At 46.2% G+C, this 25,000-nt stretch overlaps 1 protein-coding gene across 1 annotated transcript in view; it reads right to left on the bottom strand.

The window, feature by feature from the left end:
• fam83hb (family with sequence similarity 83 member Hb) overlaps positions 1 to 25,000 on the bottom strand; it is a gene marked incomplete at its 3' end in the record, with an annotated part of 39,922 nt that overhangs the window by 1,971 nt on the left and 12,951 nt on the right. The window contains exons 3-14 of the mRNA XM_079522139.1: positions 23,360 to 23,524; positions 19,320 to 19,444; positions 17,502 to 17,893; positions 17,088 to 17,325; positions 15,772 to 16,245; positions 12,374 to 12,659; positions 11,178 to 11,618; positions 9,823 to 9,944; positions 7,952 to 8,769; positions 5,586 to 5,845; positions 3,507 to 3,743; positions 1,045 to 1,290 (exon numbers count right to left, since the gene is read on the bottom strand). Coding sequence (XP_079378265.1) covers positions 1,045 to 1,290; positions 3,507 to 3,743; positions 5,586 to 5,845; positions 7,952 to 8,769; positions 9,823 to 9,944; positions 11,178 to 11,618; positions 12,374 to 12,659; positions 15,772 to 16,245; positions 17,088 to 17,325; positions 17,502 to 17,893; positions 19,320 to 19,444; positions 23,360 to 23,524 — 3,804 coding nt within the window. The remainder of the gene's footprint in view (positions 1 to 1,044; positions 1,291 to 3,506; positions 3,744 to 5,585; positions 5,846 to 7,951; positions 8,770 to 9,822; positions 9,945 to 11,177; positions 11,619 to 12,373; positions 12,660 to 15,771; positions 16,246 to 17,087; positions 17,326 to 17,501; positions 17,894 to 19,319; positions 19,445 to 23,359; positions 23,525 to 25,000) is intronic.

Genomic DNA, 25,000 nt, shown 5'->3' on the forward strand with positions numbered 1-25,000 from the left:
ACCCGTACCTCGAAGCGGCTCTACACCTTCTTCTCCTTCTAAAACCGTACCTCGAAGCGGCTGTACACCTTCTTCTCCTTCTAAAACCGTACCTCGAAGCGGCTGTACACCTTCTTCTCCTTCTAAACCCGTACCTCGAAGCGGCTGTACACCTTCTTCTAAAACCGTACCTCGAAGCGGCTCTACACCATCTTCTCCTTCTAAAACCGTACCTCGAAGCGGCTCTACACCATCTTCTCCTTCTAAAACCGTACCTCGAAGCGGCTGTACACCTTCTTCTCCTTCTAAAACCGTACCTCGAAGCGGCTCGACACCATCTTCTCCTTCTAAAACCGTACCTCGAAGCGGCTGTACACCTTCTTCTCCTTCTAAAACCGTACCTCGAAGCGGCTGTACACCTTCTTCTAAAACCATACCTCGAAGCGGCTGTACACCTTCTAAAACCCGTAGCTCGAAGCGGCTGTACACCTTCTTCTAAAACCCGTACCTCGAAGCGGCTCTACACCTTCTTCTAAAACCGTACCTCGAAGCGGCTCTACACCATCTTCTCCTTCTAAAACCGTACCTCGAAGCGGCTCTACACCATCTTCTCCTTCTAAAACCGTACCTCGAAGCGGCTCTACACCATCTTCTCCTTCTAAAACCGTACCTCGAAGCGGCTGTACACCTTCTTCTCCTTCTAAAACCGTACCTCGAAGCGGCTCTACACCATCTTCTCCTTCTAAAACCGTACCTCGAAGCGGCTGTACACCTTCTCCTTCTAAAACCGTACCTCGAAGCGGCTGTACACCTTCTTCTAAAACCATACCTCGAAGCGGCTGTACACCTTCTTCTAAAACCCGTAGCTCGAAGCGGCTGTACACCTTCTTCTAAAACCCGTACCTCGAAGCGGCTCTACACCTTCTTCTAAAACCGTACCTCGAAGCGGCTCTACACCATCTTCTCCTTCTAAAACCGTACCTCGAAGCGGCTCTACACCATCTTCTCCTTCTAAAACCGTACCTCGAAGCGGCTCTACACCATCTTCTCCTTCTAAAACCGTACCTCGAAGCGGCTGTACACCTTCTTCTCCTTCCTCATGCTCTCTATCCTCTTGAGGAGACCCTCCCTCTCCTGGGGGTTGGCCTGGGGTCTCTGCAGGAAGCGGCTCTTCATCAGGGAGTTCTTCCGGTCCAGACCCTTGTCTCCTCCTCCGTCGATGCCGTCTCGGTGGTCTCCTCCTGCCTCCTCTCCTCCTCCTCGCTCCAGGCGGTTCTTCTGGCTGTTGGCAGAGATCTGGCCCAGGATCACCTATAGGTATATGGGAATGATCCATTAACCCATTCTGGACGGGAACCCCTTTTGGTGTTTTAACTAAGCATTATGTTATACTTTAGCTATTGAAAAATAGCAGATCTACAAGCTCGTAGCGCGCCACTTGTTATTTTTGATAAATCATGAAAATGTGGCACAAATCTTTGAATATATATTCTTTCAGAAGACTTTTTTATTTTTTTTCGACGTCAGGCCTATATTAATAATAATAATAATAATAATAATAATGCCTTGATTGATAGTTGATGCGTTTTGATAAGCGTGATGTCGATCGATTCGCCGGTCAGTTGATAAAGCGCTGTTTTAAAAAGAAAATAAATCAGAGAATCTTAATTTCCCTCAATGTCTAACATAAAAGTAGACACTTTGCTGATACAAAAGGAATATTATATTCCTTAATAAAATGTATATTTAACCATTTGAGACACATGAGAAATGCCTTGTGAATCGTGAAAATGTGGTGCAAATCTTTTAACCCATTTAGACTGTACGACGTGTGGGGACGTCATAGCGAATCCAACCGACGGGTTGCTAGGCATTTTCATTGATATCAAACGAGAGAAAATTATTATTATTATTATTTTTTTTAGTTGGCCTCCAAGGCCACCATACTCTTCGCGCATGCGTGTTGTCGTTCACTTCCCTGTTTACGGCTCAGAAAGAATGCCATCGTATCTCCTAATCTAGGGAGCTCTCCGTGGTTTTGACCAGATGGATATACTAAACTCTTCATTTCTGACTTCTAACATGCCTCTCGTTCAAAATATGAACGCGAGGGATTATTCAGCGACTTTATCGTAACGATAGCGAGGTAAGCAAGCACAAGTATTTCTCCCGTTTCTTGTCCGGAACGGAAGGCTTACAGAGTAAAAGCAGCCATATCTGCGCGGCACCCCAAGCTGTTATTTTGAAAGAAATCCCGGCGGTGATTGTGTTAATATATATTCTTTCAGAGCGTTCGCTCTGAAGGGGGGGGGTCTATGGCAGTGTTTCCCAACCTGTGTGCCGCGGCACTTTACTGTGCCGTTTGATGTGTCCAGGTGTGCCGCCTGATTTGACCGAAAATAACACTAACCCTCCCCCGAAAGCAATATTATAGCTACTGGGCTGCAGGTTTCCTATTGTTGCGTCGTTGTTGTTGTCACACGTCTAACCATTAGACGTGCGATAACGACGGAACAATAGACTAACGACCCTCGGCCATTGAAATGTTAATGCAAAAGAGATGCATCCAGAAGTCGCTACATTTCGCGCATATGCACGTAGACAGCAGACACATACAGTCCTACATGTCCCGACCCAAACACTGAGGAGGTAAAGTAAACGTGACGTTGTTGTGATTAAACATAATGTGCCACGAAAAATAGCTGTCCAACTGTCCAAGTGTCCATACATGATCGCATCGTTCGACCAACACAATATATCTCCCTCCCTCCACAGAAGCGCAGTGATGCCTGATTTATTCTTCGTCGTACACGTGTTCCATGCTGAAAATGGCTGATTTACAAGCTCACAACGCGTTGCGGATGCAACGCGTTGTGAGCTTGTCGATCAGCTATTTTCAGCACGTGGAAATATGCAGGCTGTGAGAACTGAGACCCTTCACAATTTTTAAAGGAATTAATTTTGTATTATTAAATCCCCCAAAGTTTTTTTATTCAATAAAGTCTGAGGTTCTATATGGCTATGGGCTGTGGTACTGTGGTAATAATAATAATAATAATTCAAAAAAGAAAGAACTAAAATAGTAAATTTTTTGGAACCATGAACTTTAGTTCAAAATATTGAATGATGAATATATGAATATATGAATATATGAATATATATATATATATATATATATATATATATATATATATACACACATACATACACATATGTATGTATATGTATATAGATAGGCCTATACACCTTATATCTAGGTGTGCCCTGAGATTTTTAGGCTATGAAAAGTGTGCCCTGGGACAAAAAAGGTTGGGAAACACTGGTCTATGGAACTACATATTTTCAGATGGGGGTCAGAGGCCAATTACATATATTTTGGGGGGTCCTTGACATGAAAATGTATGAGAACGACTGACATAGAAACATAGGGTGTTTCAGAAAGCTGTCATGATTTAGATTAGAAGGCATTCGTAGAATCCGTTCTCAGGTCTAAATGGGTTAATGGATTAACCCTTCACCTCCCATACCTTGGTGTCGTCCCTGAGGTTGCTGCTGAACATGATGGAGCCGCCGCCCGTCTGGTAGCGAGACGCCGAGACCCCGCCCCCTGAGGTCGTGGTCGCCGGCCTGTGATTGGACGCGGCGGTCTGGTCGTGGGCGGCGGCCGCTCTGCCCGAGTCCTCGGCGATCTCCCTCACGGTGCTCATGGACTTCACGTCGTCTCCACTGGGGGCAGACTTCTTCTCCTTGGGTCCCAGGAAGCCCTTCGGGAAGGAACGGGAATTATCCGTTAATTGGTTAATTGATAATTGATAACCTTGTCGAGCGACTAACCGGTTAGTTGATAAGCTGCGTTTCATTTTATTTGATCTGAGAATCTTAATTTCCCTCAATAATGTCTAACACAAAAAAAAATCACACCTGTGTGAAGTGAGGGGCGCTAATATATTAAACTCTAACTCATGTTGATTAGGTGATGTAATGGTGATGTAAAACAAACATTCTCTTTATTGTTAATGGCATTTAATGTTTGTGTTAGGGACAAGATGACATACATTTCCCCTTCATTGTCAATGGCGTTTTTAAAACAAACATTGAACTAAAAAACAAACATTAAACCCTCTTTGATGTCAATGGCGTTTTTTAAAACAAACATTGAACTAAAGACAAACAGTAAACCTGTGTATATAGGAGGGGTTAGCGCCCCTCACAAATCTACATTTTGCTGATATACAGAAAGAATACAAAAGGCAAATATTGATTTGACCATTTGCGATACAGGGCCAGGCAATGGCATCTTTGTATGAGGAATACAATGAAATGAAACATGCACTTGTCTTGTCTCTCACATCACATGCAAAAGTAGAGACGTTTCTGTGGCTACCAAGGTGGTGGGGGGGATATTTTTAACCGGCCCATATGTGTGTTCCTCGGCCACGTGCACACGCAGACATCATTACATTCACAGAACCGCAGAACTTTCGATTAATTGTTAACTGTTAAAGGGAAACTTCACCCTTTTTGCAAAAACATATATGTTAATGACGTTTAGAAGATTTAGAACACTTTCCTGGGGGTCTTTATGTGTGTATATGTGGTTTTACATAGTTTAGATTTTAGCAGTGAGCCCACTCGCTTACTTCCTGGACTACATGTTGTCTCAGTAGGACAGCCCTCCCCCTATCCACAAGGAGGAGCAGTGCACCAAAGCATTATGGGAATTGTAGTCCAGGAAGTAAGTGAGCCCAGTGTCCATGACGCGTATATCTTTTCTACGTCCGAGCATAGACATGGTAACGCCCCGCCTGCCTCTGATTGGCCTACCTCCTCTGAGGTGGGAGATACATGCTGGATAGTCTGCCGCGAGGTTACTCTGTGGTGGGAAATACATAAATAAGTACGATATATAATAGCTACAAGAGAATGACAGCTTGGTCATACAGTAACTTTTATTTTTGTACAAGAGGCAAACTAATATTGTTTATGCCGTTGGCCTGTTTATGTGTAAACTTGAAACATTATTGTACTGTAAAAAGGTCTCTTTTCCCTTGATCTTTCTAACAGTATTAGTTTACTATAATTAGATTAATACACGATAATCAACAATAACACTTTAATTTAGAACACAGCCAAATCAAATCATAGTACATATAATACGTGTTCAATCCAAAGCAAACGGCACAAACAATATCAGTTTGCCTCTTCTACAAAAATTACAAGTTACAAGTTATGTCACATTTTGCCATTCTCTTGTACTTCGTCTCGTGTATTATTTCCCACCACGGAGTAGCCTTGCATCTCGGAGGACAAGCAAGACGGCCAGTGTCGGTAGGCCAATCAGAGGCAGGCGTTGCGTTACCATGTCTATGCTCGGACGTAGAATGGATATATGCGTCCATGACATCAGAGACACTGGGCTCACTGCTTAAAATCTAAAATATCTAAAACCACATATTACACACATAAAGACCCCCAGGAAAGTGTTCAAAATTTTCTAAACGTCATTAACACATATATATATATATATTTTGCAAGTTTCCCTTTAACTGTTAAGTTCGATTGAAGAACATCTTCACGGCGATCATCGATCAACAAACACCGCCTACCTTCAGGCGCTGCGTCTGCTTCTTGAGGAAGTCGAGCGGCTTGCCCTCGGCCTTGCCCTCCAGGCCCAGCGTGTTGATGGAGCTGCTGGAGCCCATGTTCTTCTGGAGGCCGTCCTTGGCCTCGCTGCGCGTCAAGGAGAAGGAGGAGGAGCTTTGCGAGCGGCCCTTCTTCATCTCGCTCTTCTCGGTGTCCGTGGCGGCCGCCGCGTCCGCCGCCGTCAGCATCTCCTCGCCGCAGGAGCGCCGAGAGCCGCCCAGCCCTTTGCAATTTACAATTTAGACATTTAGCAGACGCTCTTAATCCAGAGCGATTTACAATAAGCAAGAACAAAAAAGCATGGCGATACATCACATACATAAAAAGCTAAGAACGCAACAGTGGAATATCTATATAATGAAACTATACATATAAACTATACTATACTATAAAGTGCTATGACTACATAAAATGCAATTCTAGTGCTATGAGTCTGTATAAAATGTTATCTAAGTCTACATAAAGTGCTATCTAAGGGGCTAGGGTAAGTGCTTGGTCGAGCACGTGGATTACAGCAACGATAAAATCTGAGTCAGTGTTGTTTTAGTCGTAGTCTTTGGAATGAAAAACGAGTTTTTAGTCACATTTTTGTCACCTGGAATGTTTTAGTCGTTGGTCTAGTTTTAGTCGACACTGGCCCTCATTTATCAATTGAGTGTAAATTCTGCCCCAAATTCAAGTGTAGGTTTCGTAGTACACCCACGTCGCGTCGGCATTTATAAAGTGATCGCAAACAGCTGCCCGCCTCGACACCCCCCCTCTCATACACACACAGACGCACGCACGCACACGCAACTTGAAAGCCCAACTGGTGTGTTGTATAAAGAAAGAAAGAACGAACACCTGCATTAATTAAATAAAGCTGAAGGCCTACCCTGTCTGTTTTTTCTCCTCTCGCCTCGCTTACCTTGCCTCACAAAACAATAAAAGGTAGCCTACTTTGGCAGCCCTTGTTCACACTTCACACCTAACGGCCGCGGATGCGCTACCCCCCCCCCCCCCCCCCCCCACACACACACACACACCCTCCATGCTAATTTGATGTCAATCATTTGATCCATGCTACGCGCCTGCTGTGTGTTGTTAGTTGTATATTAAATTATTAAAGTCAATATTCATTTAATATACAACAAGATATATTAGTGAACCAAAACCTGAACCTGTGAACCATGAATTAAATAACAAATAGGCGCGCACACACGCTGCTGTTTTGCAAGGTGCATCTCCTGTCCTGTCTCTCTCTATCACTCATGTGGTCCGTCCGTGACACCGTGACCAACTGACCATGCACGTTTCGACAGTCTATTTAGATTGCCTCGCAGTCGCTGCAGTGGCTGGGATGTCAACTGCCTCATGTGGCACTGAACAGTGGTGGTGGTGGTGGGCTGCAGGCTGGGTTAGCCTATACTATCTCCGATGCGTTCCCACTTGCGCTGGCACGGCACATTTGGCATTCGAGCGACGCGTCGGGTTTATTAAACGAGGAGGAGATTGCACATACTGTAACTCCAGAAAGACATCGGCCTGATGTTGGGACTCTCCGCGCTGCAGCACTGCACTATACTCTCCAACGTCCCGTCATGGAAATATTTCAGCACAGACAGCCCAAATCCTCGCATGTATGCGCTCATCATGCATAACACTGTTTCAATGGCTTACGCATCTAACTTGCAACATTGTTTTTAATTGCTTGTAAAGTTGGAAATCTCCTACCAATTTCATATGACACAAAGACACATCGTTGATGTATTCCTTTACCTTTTTCTTCTTTTTTTATATGTAGCCCAGTTTTATATAAACATTTTAGGAGTGAATACATATGTTTCGATGCCTGTGACAGCCTCTCAGCTGGTCAAACAATGCTGCTCCGCTGTTCTACGACGGAAAAACAGGTGAGGACAAAGCGTACGACAGCTCCCGACCAGACGTGATCTTTGTCTTGGCACAAGATCATTTTCAAGCTTTGGCGGAAATGGTAAATGCCGAAAATTGCGGTAATTTCGGCGTGCACCCATATTTTGGCGTACGCACGGTTGATAAATGAGGGCCTAAATGTCATAAGATTTTAGTCGACTAAATCTGCAGTTCATTTAGTCGACTAAAATGTATGTTGGCGGACCTTGATGGTGTCGTAATGGCTCATTTTACACTCGCTGAAAATAGCCGATCTACAAGCTCACAACGCGTCTCAGCGCGACGCGTTGTGACCAAGTGTAAACTGACTTATACTGGATCTCTTGTCCACTAGTCCCCTTCCTAACATTTTAGTCTAATTTCTAATCCGTTGACTAAATTGCCAACACATTGACGTAAACGTATAAATCCATGCCTTTGAGCTTCAGCGGGTCCCTCTTGAAGATCTTGGGCGAGGGGAGCGGCTTCAGGGACTTGAAGCCCAGCGAAGACGACGACTCTTTCTTCGGGGCCTGCTGCTGCTCCGCCACCGCGTTGCTCTCCTCCTTCTTGGCCGGCTCCGACGGCGGCAGCCTCAGCTGTACGAGCGCGGGCTTGGCGAACACGGCGGGCGGCTTGTTGGGCGCGCTCAGCGAAGGCTTGCGGACGAGCTCTGCCAGTGGCGGCTTGGAGATGTCGGGCTTCTTCGGTTCGGGCTCCGCCTGCGGGGGAGGGTCCACGGACACGGAGGGGATCCTGCTGGGGGGCGGCGGGGGGGCTGCTGCTTTCACCGTTGGAGGAGGAGGAGGAGGAGGCTTGTCGGAAACGTCTGCCTTTTTTCCGGCCGGTTCGGCGGCGGCACTACCGGCGGCTATCGGCGACGTCGTCGTCGTCGTCGTCGTCTCCTCGGCGGCCATCTTGGAGGCCTTCCTCTTGGCGGCGAGGTCTTTGAAGTACTGCAGCCGGCTGGCGGGGTCGTTCATGTTCAGAGGTTGTGACGGCGGTGGTTGTTGTTGCTGCTGTTGTTGTTGTTCTGTGGAAGACGTGCTCGCCGTCGTGGTGGTGGTGGTCGTCTCCGGCGGGGACCACACTTCCCTGCTGGGCTTCGGAATCGGAGGTTCCACTTTGGGTTTCTCGAGCTCTTCTTCCTTCAGCGAGGCTCGTCTTCTTCGCTCCCTGTCCTGTTCCAGCTCCTTCTCTCTGCTCCTCTCCTTCTCCATCTCGTCCGCCTTCTTCTTCCACTCGAACGGCTCCCTGCATGACATGGAGTCAGGGTTAGAAGTTAGTACCAGGGACGGGCACACATAGACATCAAAGGGGGGCTTCAGCCCCTGCCCTTTTACCCGTCTGTAAAACAACTGCCCTTTCCAGACCACGAATGTATAGCGTTTACTACATGGTGAAAGACATGAAAATGCCACTCCTTTCTAGCCTGGCTTGGCCAGCCTCATAGCGGGGATTCACTGAAGATTCTTCCCCGCATATGAGTCTGGACTTCGGCCATAGGCAGCTTGAAAAGTGGGCGTTAGTAGTTGCCTTGACAGACAGATCCATCTAGCCAATCAGCGTAACAAAAAGCTGACGTCACCACACAGTGCGCTGGTCCGCTCCTCATACCACGCTAAAAACAACAAGGTCTGTTATAGTTTCTACTTTATCCGTGAGCGAGATATGTCGGATATATGTCAGAGTCTATATCTGAAATAACTGCTGTTCTTATCGTTTCTGTGTAAACTTTTAAACTTGTTGCGTTGAGGGCAGCCATTGTTGTTTTGAAAGTACTGCAGCATGAATGTTACGTCACCATATACAAATGAGTGCCACAATTTTTGTATTTTTCATGTGTCTATGACAGTACTTCATTAGACACCCTGGAGTCGTTTTTATGTGCAATGGTGTATTAACTTTGTATTTAGGGTTTCTTCCTGGAGGCTGAACCCTCGACAGTCAAACGGGCCAATGAAATAAACAGTAAAATAGTGACATCACACTATCAGCCCCTCCCCTAACCCCTCCCCCTTTATCATACAACTACAGCTGTGGGTGCAGCTTCAGTTCAGGTGGATCACCACCCATCACCTAAACTGACTCCGCCAGATGGGGCAGCAGAGAGTACATACTTAATGAACTGGTGGGCGTGTCCACATAAAAGCATGATTTTAACAAATACTGTACACTTTTTGGAAAAAGTTCTTCCTCCATTATAATAATAATACCTGGTGATCATGTTTTAGGGTGGAGAAAAATCGTGGCACTCCATCTTTTAAAACTAAACTATTTCAGTTAGTTTTAGGTCACTATAACAACCTGGACATGGACCTCCTCTTCTCCAGGATCTGAGCCACGATGGAGGAGGTCCTCATGGGGTCCATGTCCTCGTCCTCCTCCGTGGCCGTCTTCAGACACAGGCCGCCACTGTGAGTCTCCACCTTGGAGGAGGGGAGAATATTATGTCACCATGTTCTTTCAAGCAGTGCAGCGTAACGATACACAATGTTATTTGTCAAGTTACTTAACCCATTTTGACCTGAGATCAGATTCTAAAAATGTCTTCTACATCCTGACAGTTTTCTGAAAAAGCTATGTTTCTATGTCAGTCGTTCTTCGATTTTTCAAAAATAGCAGACCTACAAGCTCGTAGCGCGCCACTTGGTGGCGCGCTATGAGCTTGTAGATCTTTTTCGGGTGTCGGTTATCGATATATATACGATTATCCCTGAAAAGGCATATCGTTGGAGACACTGTATCGCCTCGACGATATTTAACCCATTCAGGACAGGAACCCCTTTTGGTGTTTTAAGCATTATGTTATACCATAGCTCTATTTTTGAAAAACCGTGAAAATGTGGCACAAATATTTGAATATATATTCTTTCAGAGCGAATGTTTTTAACTCAAATCTCTACTTCTGGGGGGGTCCTTGGAACAACATATTTTCAGATGGGGGTCCGCCGCGGCCAAATACAGATAATTCCGGAGGGTCCTTGACATGGAAAAGGTCGAGCACCACTGACATAGAAACATAGGGTCCCTGGAACAACATATTTTCAGATGGGGGTCGGCGGCCAGTTACATATATTTTTGAGGGTCCTTGACATGAAAATCTTTGAGAACCAACTGACATAGAAACATGGGGTTTTTCAGAAAACTGTCAGGATTTAGAAGACATTCAGTAGAATCGTCTGAAATGGGTTTATCTCTCTCTTAACCCATTTTTGGGGCGGGAACCCCTTTTGGCGTTAGCATTATGTTATGCTTTAGCTATTGAAAAATAGCAGATCTACAAGCTCGTAGCGCGCGCTTGTAGGTCTGCTGTTTTTGAAAAATCGAAGAACGACTGACATAGAAACATAGATTTTTCGGAAAACTGTCAGGATGTAGAAGACATTTTTTAGAATCTGATCTCAGGTCAAAATGGGTTAACCCATTTTGGGCGGGAACCCCTTTTGGCGTTAGCATTATGTTATGCTTTAGCTATTGAAAAACAGCAGACCTACAAGCTCATAGCGCGCCACCGAGTGGCGCGCTACGAGCTTGTAGGTCTGCTGTTTTTGAGAAATCGAAGAACGACTGACATAGAAACATAGCTTTTTCGGAAAACTGTCAGGATGTAGAAGAATTTTTTTAGAATCTGATCTCAGGTCAGAATGGGTCACACATACCTTGGAGGAGGAGAAGATGAGTGAGCTGCGCAGACGGGAGCTGCGCTGCAGCAGCGGGTTGATGCGCGTGCGGAACGAATCGTGCTTGGCGAGCGCGTGCTCCGGAGGAGGCGGAGACTCCCTAAAGTCCACGTCGACGCCCACCTCCCTGACTCCTCCTCCTCCTCGCTCCCACTCCCTCTCCCGCTCCAGACGTTCCTTCTCCAGGATGGACGACTTGAAGTCGGCGCCCAAGGAAGTCCCGCCGCCGCCGGCGTCCCACTTGTTGGTCGTCGTCGTTCGAGCCGTGGCACTCGAGTCTTTCTCGGGAAGGACCGGCTTGCCGTAGCGCGGCCTCAGGATGGCCGGTAGCGGCTTGGAGGAGGTCTGGGCGTCTTGTTGTTGCTCCCTGGTGCCGAAGCGAGGCGCCGAGGAGTCCACGCCGGAGGTCTGCTGCTGAGACTGACGGACAAGCAGTGGTGGAAAGTAACATAAAAGTATGTTTACTTAAAGCTGCTATAAGCAATAATATGACAACAAAAACAAAAACCTGTCGCAATGACTAACCAATCAGGAAGCAGACAGGCAAATCGACCAATGACAAAGCTTCTAGGAAAATCTGCAGATTGCGTCTCCTAGATGTGTCACAGAGACTACATATTTTTGTTAGCATTCTACCCATTGCTGGCTGTCTGAATAAAAAAATAAATAAGTCATTAAGATTTTGACATATTATTGCTTATAGCAGCTTTAAGTACGGTTTTGAGGCGTTTGTACTTTACTTGAGCATGTCAATATGTTCAGTACTTTTACTTGTACTCCAGTACATTGCAGAGGCAATGTACAATTATTTGACAACTTATATAATTACTTATATAATAATATAATAATAATTTGATTATACAAAACATTACAGTGACCACTTCAGGCCTATATATACACACATTTCGGGCCATTTGAAAATAGCCGATCTACAAGCACACAATGCGTCGCGATTGTGTGATTGTGTGCTTGTAGATTTTCAAAAGATTTTTTTTATACGTTTGAAATCTTGAAATGGGACATTCTGCATTATTAGTGAGTACTTTGTATACTTTTGGTATGAAGTGAGTTTTAAATTCCAGACTTTTTACTCGTAAAACGGAGCACATGTCTAACATTGCATTTATCGACATCTTTTAACTAAAGTAAAAAAACAAACATGTGATTATAGTTACCGGGGGTTCGTCGAAGGCGTCGGAGTGTCCCATGGGCTGCGGCAGGCCATCGTCCCCCCCGCCGCCTCCTCCTCCTCCCCCCTCCTCCTCGTAGGCGCTGAGGTAGGAGTTTATCCTCCAGCTCCTCAGGCCCTGGCGGATGTCGGGGTCCGGGTCCCGCTCCTCCGCGGCCCCCGCCGGGTGGTGGTCCTTGCCGCCGCTGCTGGCGAACAGGTGCTTGTTGTCGGGAGCGTGGGGCTGCGTGGGGGAGCTCTGGCAGGCGTAGGCCTGGCCCACGGTGGGCCTCCTGTGGACAGGGGGGGGAGGAGGGGGTCACAATTATTATTTTGGACGTGCTGAGAAGTTGAGGAGCGATTTACGCAAGTGTGTTTATATGTGTCCCATGAAATTGTCGCGCGCACGCTCGTTTCGCGCACACGCATTGAAAGAAATCCCGGCACTGATTGTGTTAAGAAATTAGTAGGTTAACATAACTAATTATGTTATAATTTAGCTATTGAAAAATAGCAGATCTACAAGCTCTCGGTGGCGCGCTACGAGCTTGTAGGTCTGCTATTTTTGAAAAATCGTGAAAATATTTATTTCAGAAAACTGGAGGATTTAGAATATTATTTTAAATTTTTGAGGTCAGGCCTAAATGGGTTAATAACTAATCGTAATTAATTGAATATTATGCAGTTCTATCATTGGGTGGTTTTCTGTGAATGTAACGCTGTCTGCATGCACGTGTGGCCGAGGAACGCACACACAAAGATGCCATTGCCTGGCCCTGTATCGTCAATGGTCAAATTAATATTTGATTAAGGAATATAATATGCCTTTTGTATTACTTCTGTATATCAGCAAAATGTAGATTTGTTGGACATTGAGGGAAATTACGATTCTCAGATGCTTTTACAAAAATGCTGCTTATCAACTAACCCAGGGGTGGGCAATTATTTTTCCCAAGGGGCCAAATTAGAAACAGAAAATATTTTGGAAGGCCGGCCCAAAAAGGCTGAACTTAATTATGCATAATATCAATTTGATTTCTATATAAAAAGCAGTAAATGGCCATTTATGATGTACAATAAGAGCGCCCCTCATTTCACATGGGTGTGATTTTTTTTAAACTTTCTACTTGCATTCTTGAGACGTTTCCTTTCCCAGTTGAAAACTAAGTTACAAGTCATGTAAATACTAGCATTTTATTTTAACAATGAGAACATTAGAGGTAGCTGTTTTAATAGTTGTTCTTCCATACGGAGGACCCTGGAGGTGCCACTTTCACAACCCACATGGCACGCTGCTTACTATCAGTGTGAGATGAGTGTTGAGTCACTTACAACCATTAAACAACGACGTTCTGAAAACACAATAACAAGCCAACCAGTGATGATATTGTTGAGACTTGGCAGACTGGCAGGCATTGATGTGTGCACGTTCTGCCAGATTTACTTTGTGGCACAACGGTGTTGACTCGCGTGCCGAAAACAGACGATCCACAAGCTCACGGCGCATCGCCCAACCGTTCTGAACTTCAGAAGCATGCCACATTCGGGGCGCAACACCGCCGTATGATGCAGCATCTTAAGACATCTTAAGTTAACTTTATTGGCGAGGCGGGTTAGGGGATTTAACTTGTCCTCCTGCGAGGAAGTTTGGTAATCATGCGCCTGCCCTACCGTGTTGTGGAGCTGAATGCTCAGCTGGGCTTCATGGCTATTTGCATTCACAGACGCTGTTGTCACCAATAAATCCAAAAAGCCGACATTTTCGCATATGAGGGGGTGAAGGAAGGAAGACAGGTTCTCAATCACACGCAATTCACGTGCACAGTTGACGTGCAGATAACGTGCAGTGTGAGAATACATGGGCTTCAAAATAAAAGCAATGCGGTTTTAGTCCACCCATATGGTAATGAAAGTATGTTTTATTTTGTAATTATCAAGTAATCTTTCGCGGGCCGGTCAGAGTCAGCCGGCGGGCTGTATTTGGCCCGCGGGCCGTACAATGCCCAGGTCTGAACTAACTGCGGTTAATCGATCGATAAGCGTTATCAAAACGTATCAATTAACTATTAATGCATTAATCGATAATTCACATCCTTAGTCATAATACTAGTCATAAATAATAGTCCTATACTAGACCCCAATAAATTATATCTGGCCACAAAAGATCACGGGATCTAATGAATGTGACAAACTGACATATTGAGCCTACGATACACAATATGGCATCCCCCTAGTACATATACCTTCACATTCAGTATATCCCGTGATCTTTTGTGGCCAGATGTAATTTCCTGGGGTCTAGCAGGACTATAGTAAATATTAATAAAGAAATCGCCACAAAATGTTGTAAAAAAGGACGTATTTAGCCCCATGTTCGAATGCCCCCGCCCCCCCTGTCAAAAATAACAAAAATCGCTAAAACGAAAGAAAGCATCAAATTATTTTTTTTTTTACACTTTTACTTTGTCTAATAACAACCTAAAACATGAACCTTGGTTGAAATAAACTAAAATTGTCCTTTAAATGTCTTTTCAGACGCGACTGACGCGCCCAGTAATTCACTCTCAATGAGAGGCATGCGTTTATTTTGAGAAGTTGAGGAGCGATTTACGCAAGCGTTATTTATATGTGTCCCGTGAAATTGTCGCACGCATGCGCACACACGCCCCGCGGCTGACTGGACCTGGATTGTGGTGCAGCTTTTTTGTTCACGCTCATGAGCAGAGCTGCAGTCGCTGATCCAGACGACGACGCCTGCGTCACTCGCTTGCCCGTCTGAAACGACCTTAATGTGTAATGGTTGTCGGCCCTACACCTGTGTTTAGTGTTCTAGGGCATGGGTTCTCAGCCCGTGGGTCGCGACCCCTCGGGGGGTTCGCCAAATTAGCTGAATGGCTGGAAAGTGGAAATGAAGAGTTTACATATAGTACACATAGTACATGCATACACCTTCCCTAATGATTATATCTGGTTTCAGTATTTATTTATGGTGTATTGTCTCTATTATTAAGGTTATTGTAGCAGTCAATTTATATTGGGGGTCGGGAGGGGGCGGGGCGGGGGTCCCGAGACGTTGCCAAAGCATTTTCGGGGGTCCCCGGCCAAAAACGTTGAGAACCCCTGTTCTAGGGTTCTAGGGTGTTGAAGCTACCAACCCTAGCTACTGAGTGTTAGTGTACCAGGGTTGTGTCATGGTTGACGGGCCGTACCTGTGTTTAGTGTTCTAGGGTTCTAGGGTGTTGAAGCTACCAACCCTAGCTACTGAGTGTTAGTGTACCAGGGTTGTGTCATGGTTGACGGGCCGTACCTGTGTTTAGTGTTCTAGGGTTCTAGGGTGTTGAAGCTACCAACCCTAGCTACTGAGTGTTAGTGTACCAGGGTTGTGTCATGGTTGACGGGCAGTACCTGTGTGACGAGCCTCCGTCGTACCTCCCCGCGGCCGGCGGGGCGTTGGGGCCGGCTGCGTCGCCGCCCTGCAGGTCGTCGGAGGAGAGGTAGTCTCGGCCGCCGTAGTGCGGCGGGTGAGCGGCGTCCGGCTCCGAGGGGAAGCTTGAGTCCGAGTACTGGTCTATGGCGAGGTGGTGAGGAGTGCGGCCTCGTAGCCTGTCGTAATGCCCCCCGTGGCCTGAGCCGGGCCCTCCTCCTACGGGGCCCTCCTGCCCCCTCAGCCTGTCGTAATGCCCCCCGTGGCCTGAGCCGGGCCCTCCTCCTACGGGGCCCTCCTGCCCCCTCAGCCTGTCGTAATGCCCCCCGTGGCCTGAGCCGGGCCCTCCTCCTACGGGGCCCTCCTGCCCCCTCAGCCTGTCGTAATGCCCCCCGTGGCCTGAGCCGGGACCCCCTCCACCCTCCTGGTAGAAATAGTTGCTCTGGGACTGCTCCCTGTGCAAAGGAAGGGAGGAAGAACATGGGCCGGTCGTTTTAGTGACATTTTTTTAAAACCTATTTCAAGACCTGAGGCCGATTCTAAAAAAAAAAAAGTCTTCTAAATCCTGACAGGTTTTTTTTGGAAAAACCTCATGCTTCTTTTTCAGTGGTTCTCAAACTATTTCATGTCAAGGACCCCCAGGAATGATCTGTATTTGGCCGCGGACCCCCCCCCCCCCCCCCATCTGAAAAGATGTTGTTCCAGGGACCCCCTCCCCCCAGAAGCGAAGATTTGACTTAAAAACGTTCACTCTCAAAGAATATATATTCAAAGATTTGCGCCACATTTTCAAGATTTAAAAAAAATAAATAGCGGACCTACAAGCTCGGCTTGCAGATCTGCTATTTTTCACATAAATATTAAAACACCAAAAGGGGTTCCTGTCCTGAATGGGATAATTAACACGCTGAGAAAACCATATATCCATCTATCTACCGACCTGTGGAAGTCATTTTCATTTTCATTTATTTATTTATTTCGAACATATTAAAACATAAATGAACAGGCAAAGGAAATAAAGGAAGAACTAGATTTAAAATAATAATAAAACAAAACAATAAAATAAAACAAGGGATATCTAATATCCTTATAGTTTATGTTCGAAAAAGGGTTAGGAAGAAGTTTAGTTAAAAACGTATCGGGTCCTACCCCTTCTTTGTATAAAAAAAAAAAAAAAAAAAACGTAGAGGTCTCCTCCTCTACCTAGCATCCATATTATCTAGTATCTACCGACCTGTGGAAGTCTGTGGAGGTCTCCTCCTCTACCTAGCATCCATATTATCTAGTATCCACCGACCTGTGGAAGTCCGTGGAGGTCTCCTCCAGGTTGGTCATCACGCGGCTCTTCATGAAGTGCCTGGACGAGGAGTAGTTCTCCTGGGTGCCCTCGGCGTAGCTGTGCCTCTTGAAGTTGCTGCTGGCGCTCTGGCTCATCTCCATCTGGCGGGACACGATGGAGCGCCCCTGCTCCAGGAACGACTGCTGCAGGCGGAACTGCTGCTGGGAGTACTTCCCTATGGTGATGCCCGGGGTCCCTGTTAACGGTAACACACGCCTTTTAGTTGTTAGTACTTCCCTATGGTGATGCCCGGGTAATAAGACAGTAGCTACTTTCTTATTGAATGTCTAAAATGATGTAGAAGACATTTTTAGAATCTGATCTCAGGTCAAAATGGGTTAAAACACTAAGACAAAGTCGCCGCCACCTTACCCGCGTTCCCCGGCCCGCCGCCGCCGCCGCCGCCCTGCAGGTCCATGCTGGAGTGTCGGAACAGCTCGTTGCGACGGAAGCCGGGCAGCGCCGCCGAGGGGAGCTCCACCCCTCCCACCCCTCCCACGCCGTAGGGCGAGGGCGAGGGCAGGAAGCCCCGGGGCGTCCTCAGCGACTGGGTCCTCTTCAGGCCGGTGACTCCGCTCAGGTAGCTGCTGGTGCTGCTGCTCTCGGAGCCGATGCCGCCCAGCGGCGCCAGGGCGTGCTCAGACACGCTCAGGGGCTCCGACTGGGCGAACAGGATGCGGAACTCCTCGTCGAAGGTGGCCACCAGCTCGCCCAGGAAGAGGTGGGCGATGCAGCGGTGGATCTTCTCGTACGACCACATGAAGCTGAGAGAGTGAGTGAGAGAGAGAGAGAGAGAGAGAGAGAGAGAGAGAGAGAGAGAGAGAGAGATGGCGTGTCGTTAAATAACACTTGTTCTCAAACTTTGTCATGCCAAGGACCCACAAATTGACACTAATTAGCCTGCGGACCCACATTAGAAAATATATGCCAAGGACCCCCATGAGAGAAGGTTTTTAGGGAGATTTTCAACCATTTTCATTTCAAGGACCCCCAGTTTGACTTGCATTAGTCTACGGACCCCCATATAATGGCATTTCTATCTCTGGGACCCCCAATGTATATTGTTCTGAGAGTGTACAAATGGAACCAAATTGGACCCGTCCATTTTGTTCCATTTGTACACTCTCAGAGTTACAGACCCATAAGGGCTCATTTGGTTCCTAACTATCATTTAGCTGGGGACCCCCTGGAACTCCCTCAAGGACCCCTAGGGGTCCCCGGACCCCACTTTGGGAACCACTGGTTTATCACATAGTCATTGACCCATTTTAGGTGTGAGGCCGATTCAAAAAAACGTCTTCTAAATCCTGACCTGGGTTTTCTGAAAAACGTACTGTTTTTACTGAACAAGATCCCCAAAAATGGCTTCCCGTCTTGAAGGGGGCTTCCCGTCCTAAATGGGCTAGTAACCACATGAACCCTAGTGTCTCTTTCCTCGACAGCTCTATGTAATAGGTGAAAAAATACGAGCTCACAAGATCCTTATAGATCGGCTATTTTCGCCAAACGTTATTCATGTGCAGACTCTAGTCTACTCTACACCAAATCTCGTTGGCGAAAATAGCCGATCTACAAGCTCACAACCAACCCTCTAGTCTACACTGTAGAGGGAAAAAAGGTAAAGGTGGGCCTGGTTTGTATTTAGATATAATCACGGTTTGACGGCCCGGCCTACGGATCTGATCATTGACGGGTGGGGCGGGGCGTGTGCTGCAGGACTCTGGCGGTGTGTTTCTCACCTCGGCCGGCCAGCCAGTCAGCCAGTTAGCCAGCCAGCCAGTCAGTCAGCCAGCCAGCCAGCCAGCCAGCCAGCCAGCCAGCCAGTCAGTCAGCCAGCCAGCCAGCCAGTCAGTCAGTCAGCCAGCCAGCCAGCCAGCCAGTCAGTCAGCCAGCCAGCCAGCTAGCCAGCCAGCCAGCCAGCCAGTCAGTCAGTCAGTCAGTCAGCCAGCCAGCCAGTCAGCCAGCCAGCCAGCCAGCCAGCCAGTCAGTCAGTCAGTCAGCCAGCCAGCCAGTCAGTCAGTCAGCCAGCCAGCCAGCCAGCCAGCCAGCCAGCCAGCCAGCCAGCCAGTCAGCCAGCCAGCCAGCCAGTCAGTCAGTAGTTTCCTCACCTGTAGTTTCCACTCAGCACGGCCCTACAGTCAGTCAGCCAGCCAGCCAGCCAGCCAGCCAGTCAGTCAGTAGTTTCCTCACCTGTAGTTTCCACTCAGCACGGCGCGGCAGTCGCTCAGCAGGAAGCGGTCTTTCACCTGTCCCTTGAACGACCTCCCCGTCCGACAGAAGTACGTGATTCCTGCCACCGTCCTGACGCGCATCATCTGTAAAAAACACACGTCACACGCGGGAACTTAAACACTCATCATCTGTAAAAAACATACGTCATACGTGGGAACTTAAACACTCATCATCTGTAAAAATCACACCCGTGTGAACTGAGTGATGCCACTCCCCCCCCCCCCCCCCCCCCAACCTTCTCTCTCTCTCTCGCTCTCTCTCTCTCTCTCTCTCTCATTAGCAGGCAACAGTGCAGCACTATCTCCCTCTCTCTGTTTCTGGCACAACAGCGCCACTTTTGCCCCTACTGGTACTCATAGTCACATAGTCACATAGATAGGTTAACACGGACATTGCTGTTCCTTGGAGTCGTTGCACCACTCAAAAACACACGTCACATACGGAAACTTAAACAATATTCAGTATTGGCTCCCGGTTGCAGTATACAAAACTCTGATGTTGGCCTTTCGTCGACAAACTATGACGAAAAATGTTCGTCGACTGTCTTTTTCCACTGACGAAAACTAAATGGAAACTAAATGAAAACTAAGCTATGAGCTACTAAAATGTTAGGAAGGGACTAGTGGACAAGAGATCCAGTATAGGTCATTTTAGTGATGTAAAGTGTAAAAACATTCATTACGGCATCAAGGCCCGCCAAAATATTTAGTCGACTAAAACGAGACTAACACTAAGACATTCCAGGTGACTAAAATGTGGCTATAAAACTAAATGAAAACAATTCAAGAGACTAATGACTAAAACTAAAATCAAAATTTGCTGCCAAAAACAACACTGCCTGTACAAAGCAACCCGAAAGGTAATGACACCCCCATGTCTTCAAAGTCTGAACCCTATGTCTGAACTGTCCCGCTCGCTAAGATCAGCCAACGCAGGAAGGCTGGCAGAACCTTCACTAAAAAAAAAAAAGAAGCTCCACACGTCCCAGACTCGTCTCCCTTCTGGCTCCAAAACTATATGGAATGAACCTTCCCATTGCAGTCAGAACCGCAGACTCACTCCCAATCTTCCACCGTAGTCTGAAATCCTCACCTCTTCAGACTCCACCTTAGCCCCGTAGCACTTGCCCTAGCCCCGACGACCTTACAGGCGTATGCAAAGATATGTAGACATAGCACTCTATAGTGCTATTTTTATTGCTCTAAATATGGCGACATAAGGGATATTTTGGTTAATAAGATGTCTATTATCTGTGGGGATTTCCTAGATTTAAATTACTATGAAAAAAAAATGGAGATATGTTTTGCCAAAGGGACTTTTGTTGCGGCAGATTTGATTGGTCAAGCTTGGGAAAGAAGACAGAGTACTCTGGACTGTACAACTATGGGCCGTAATGTAATGAATTATGTAATGCAATGCGATAAGCCTATCTCACAGAATTTCCCCGCCCCCCTTAATACACCCCCTTTCGGGGTTAGTGGTGATAGCGTGACGTCACTCCATAGACGCTACATGTTAACACAGGTAATTTAAGAAGTCTACAACTTTTGTTTTCTGAAGGTAAGGTTTGTTCTATCTGTTCGAGCTGATTTACCATCTTGTTTGCTTCATAATAATATTGGTCTGTCACATTTTTACATTAGAAAATGTACTTAGATTCTCCAGAGAAAAAAACGTGTAAATGCTAATGTTAAAGACACCACTATTTACCGGAAGTGGGCGTGGAAAGCGGGCTGTGAGATAGGCCTATTGTGAAATGGTGTCTTATAAACCCATGAGGGTTGGGCACATTGGGCCTAATTCACAACGCAGATATACGACCAGGTGTAAATGAAGTGTGTAAAGGACTGTGTATTCTTCACTTGCACAATGTAGGAGGCGGGACTAAGGGGGACTTCCTGTTGGGATATCACCCCTGTGTTTGCTTCCTGTCCATCGGGAGCTCTGTAAGTCAGTCATTTTCTACGGACAATTATAGTATTTTCTCGTCACTTTGTAATGTTTTATTTAGGGTTTTTTTCTCAAGGGGAAAGTTGTATGCTCCAGTGCCTGTCTGTGCTGCTGCACTATACATACAGGAATACAGTACAGTGGAATACAGTACAGTACAGCGGAGTACAGTACAGTACAGTACAGTACAGTACAGTACAGTACAGTACAGTACAGTACAGTACAGTACAGTACAGCACAGTACAGTACAGTACAGTACAGTGGAGTACAGTACTGTGCTGTACTCCACTGTACTGTACCGTACTGTATTCCACTGTACTGTACTGTACTCCGCTGTACTGTACTGTACTGTATTCCACTGTACTGTACTGTACTGTACTGTACTCTACTGTACTCCACTGTACTGTACTGCACTGCACTCCGCTGTACTGTACTGTACTGTACTGTACTGTACTGTACTGTACTGTACTGTACTGTACTGTACTGTACTGTACTGTACTGTATTCCACTGTACTGTATTCCTGTATGAATAGTGCAGCAGCACAGACAGGCACTGGAGCATACAACTTTCCCCTTGAGAAAAAAACCCTAAATAAAACATTACAATAAAAACAAATGGTAAATGAATGAACCATATGAATAAAAGTTTTTTTTAAACGTAATTAAAACAATTACAAGTGACGAGAAAATACTATAATTGTCCGTAGAAAATGACTGACTTACATGCACTCCCGATGGACAGGAAGCAAACACAGGGGTGATATCCCAACAGGAAGTCCCCCCTCCTACATTGTGCAAGTGAAGAATATACCCTACGGTGAACCTGTGAACCGTGCCATTCAAAAAGGGTTGTGTACCACAGGTACGCAGGTGTATGTCATAATGAATGCGAGCGGGTGCCAAATGATCGGAAAATCACCCGACAACTTCATTTGCATTGTTCCACGCCCCATTTCACACCATACAAGGCGTCAAGCATTACTCAGTCAGCCTTTCTGTGTGGAGTTTACTGCATGTCCCCTAGGGCAGGGGTTCTCAACCCGTGGGTCGCGACCCCTCGGGGGGTCGCCAAATTATTTTAGGGGGTCCCCGGCCAAAAACGTTGAGAACCCCTGCCCTAGGGTAGGTACCCTCACAAAAACATGCAGTAATCCTGGTCTCTAAAACTACCTCCCCCTGGCCAGCCGGGGCGCCTGATGGAGGGGAAAGGAACTGGTCGGAATAACGTGTTCCTTCCACGCGCTACGTCCGGCCAGGGAAATCCCCCCCCCCGTCAGGTGAAAAGAAGCAGCTTGGACTCCTCATGCGAGGAAGTGTAGTGCCCAGGATTACATTAGATAATTGGCACTGGGCGAAAAACCTTGGTTGCAAAATCGTGGGATAAAAATAATAATAAAAAAAAAGAAAGCATGAGTCAGCAGTTTGTAGCTGGCAAAAAAAAGAGACTGGCCTATACAGCTGAAATGAAATAGAGGTCCGGTATGGAAGCAACAAAATCATTATATGTGACTAAATTTGACTGAGGGACTGCCATTGGATTTTTTTGAATTTTCGTTTTGTCATGTCATATGCAAGCAGGGAATCATAGCTTCAAATTGACATATTGGTTGTTCAGTTTGGCCCACCAGTTTTGGAGATATGGCTTATAGAGTAATGTCTTGCAGAAAACTGCAAGTTGAGAAAACAGGCTTGAAAGGTTCACTTCTGTGGTCTCTAACGTTACACCTAGCTACATGTTTAAGCATTTATTTCATATTTAGATGTCGATTTCAGCTCTGAAACTTATTTCAAACATGCTCTAGTATGTGAATTGTCTGCCTGTGCTATAAACTCATTTTGAAAAAAAAAGAAAAAAAGTTTTTCTTCTCTGGTGAAAAGCTGGAATTTGCGCGATGGCAGTCTCTCAGTCAAATCTGGTCACATATATACTTCATTGTCAATGGCGTTTACAAAACAAACATTGAACTAAAGACAAACATTAAACCTGTGTATAGGAGGGGCTGGCGCCCCTCAAAAAAGAAAAGGAAAAAAATAAGCTATAATCTCACATGAACCAAGTCCAGGTTGACCCTGCAGTTGGCGGCCATGGCGATGAAGTGATGGGCGTTCTGCTCGTCCAATAGGATGTAGACGGGCACGTGGCGCGCCGCGGCGTCCAGGAGGTCCGAGAAGATGTCCACGTCCGTAAACATGTCCATCACTATGGCGATGACCTGAGGACACACACACACACACATGATGTAAACATGTCCATCACTATGGCGATGACCTGAGGACACACACACACACACATGATGTAAACATGTCCATCACTATGGCGATGACCTGAGGACACACACACACACACATGATGTAAACATGTCCATCACTATGGCGATGACCTGAGGACACACACACACACACACACGATGTAAACATGTCCATCACTATGGCGATGACCTGAGGACACACACACACATGATGTAAACATGTCCATCACTATGGCGATGACCTGAGGACACACACACACACATGATGTAAACATGTCCATCACTATGGCGATGACCTGAGGACACACACACACATGATGTAAACATGTCCATCACTATGGCGATGACCTGAGGACACACACACACACATGATGTAAACATGTCCATCACTATGGCGATGACCTGAGGACACACACACACACACATGATGTAAACATGTCCATCACTATGGCGATGACCTGAGGACACACACACACACATGATGTAAACATGTCCATCACTATGGCGATGACCTGAGGACACACACAACACACACACACACATGATGTAAACATGTCATCAGTGTTTTTTTTGGCAGCACATTTTTACTTTAGTCGACTAAATATCATAAGATTTTAATCGACTAAATCTACAGTTGATTTAGCTGTATTTTGGCAGGCCTTAATGTCGTCGTAACGACTGCGACGCGTTGTGAGCTTGTAGATCGGCTATTTTCAGCATGCGACCAAGTGTAAAATGACTTATACTGGATCTCTTGTCCACTAGTCCCTTTCTAACATTTAAGTCTAGTTTTTATTTGTTGACGAAATTGTCGGCATATTTAGTCTTAGTTTTAGTCATCATAGCTTAGTTTTCATTTAGTTTCCATTTAGTCTTCGTCAGTGAAAAAAGGTAGTCGACGATCATGTTTTGTCTTAGTTTTAGTCGACGAAAACAACACTGACACACATGATGTGTGTCATGTAAACCAGTGGTTCCAAAAGACCCCCCCAAATTAACACCTATTAGCCCCGCGGACCCCCAATTTGAAGAGATATTCCAGGGACCCTCCATAAGAGAGAGTTTTACGGCTCTAGCAGTGATTCTCAAACCATTTAAATGTCAAGGACCCCCAGTTTGACATGCATTAGTCTATACGGACCCCCATTTAATGGCATTTCTATCTCTGAGACCCCCACTTTATATTGTAAAATCAATGTTAATTGAACTCTGAGAGTGTACAAATGTATTGCATCTATACACTCTCAGAGTTACAGACCCATAAGGGTCCATTTGGTTCCAAACTATCATTTAGCTGGGGAGTGGACCCCAATTGGAACTCCCTCAAGGACCCCTGGGGGGTCCCCGAACCCCACTTTGAGACCACCACCATCACCACAGCGATGACTTGTTGCACGAAATAGAACAAAATAGAACAATCCATTTGGAGATGTTGTGAGG

The sequence above is a fragment of the Electrona antarctica genome, assembly GCF_951216825.1.
Source record: "Electrona antarctica genome assembly, chromosome: 15".
Lineage (NCBI taxonomy): Eukaryota > Metazoa > Chordata > Actinopteri > Myctophiformes > Myctophidae > Electrona > Electrona antarctica.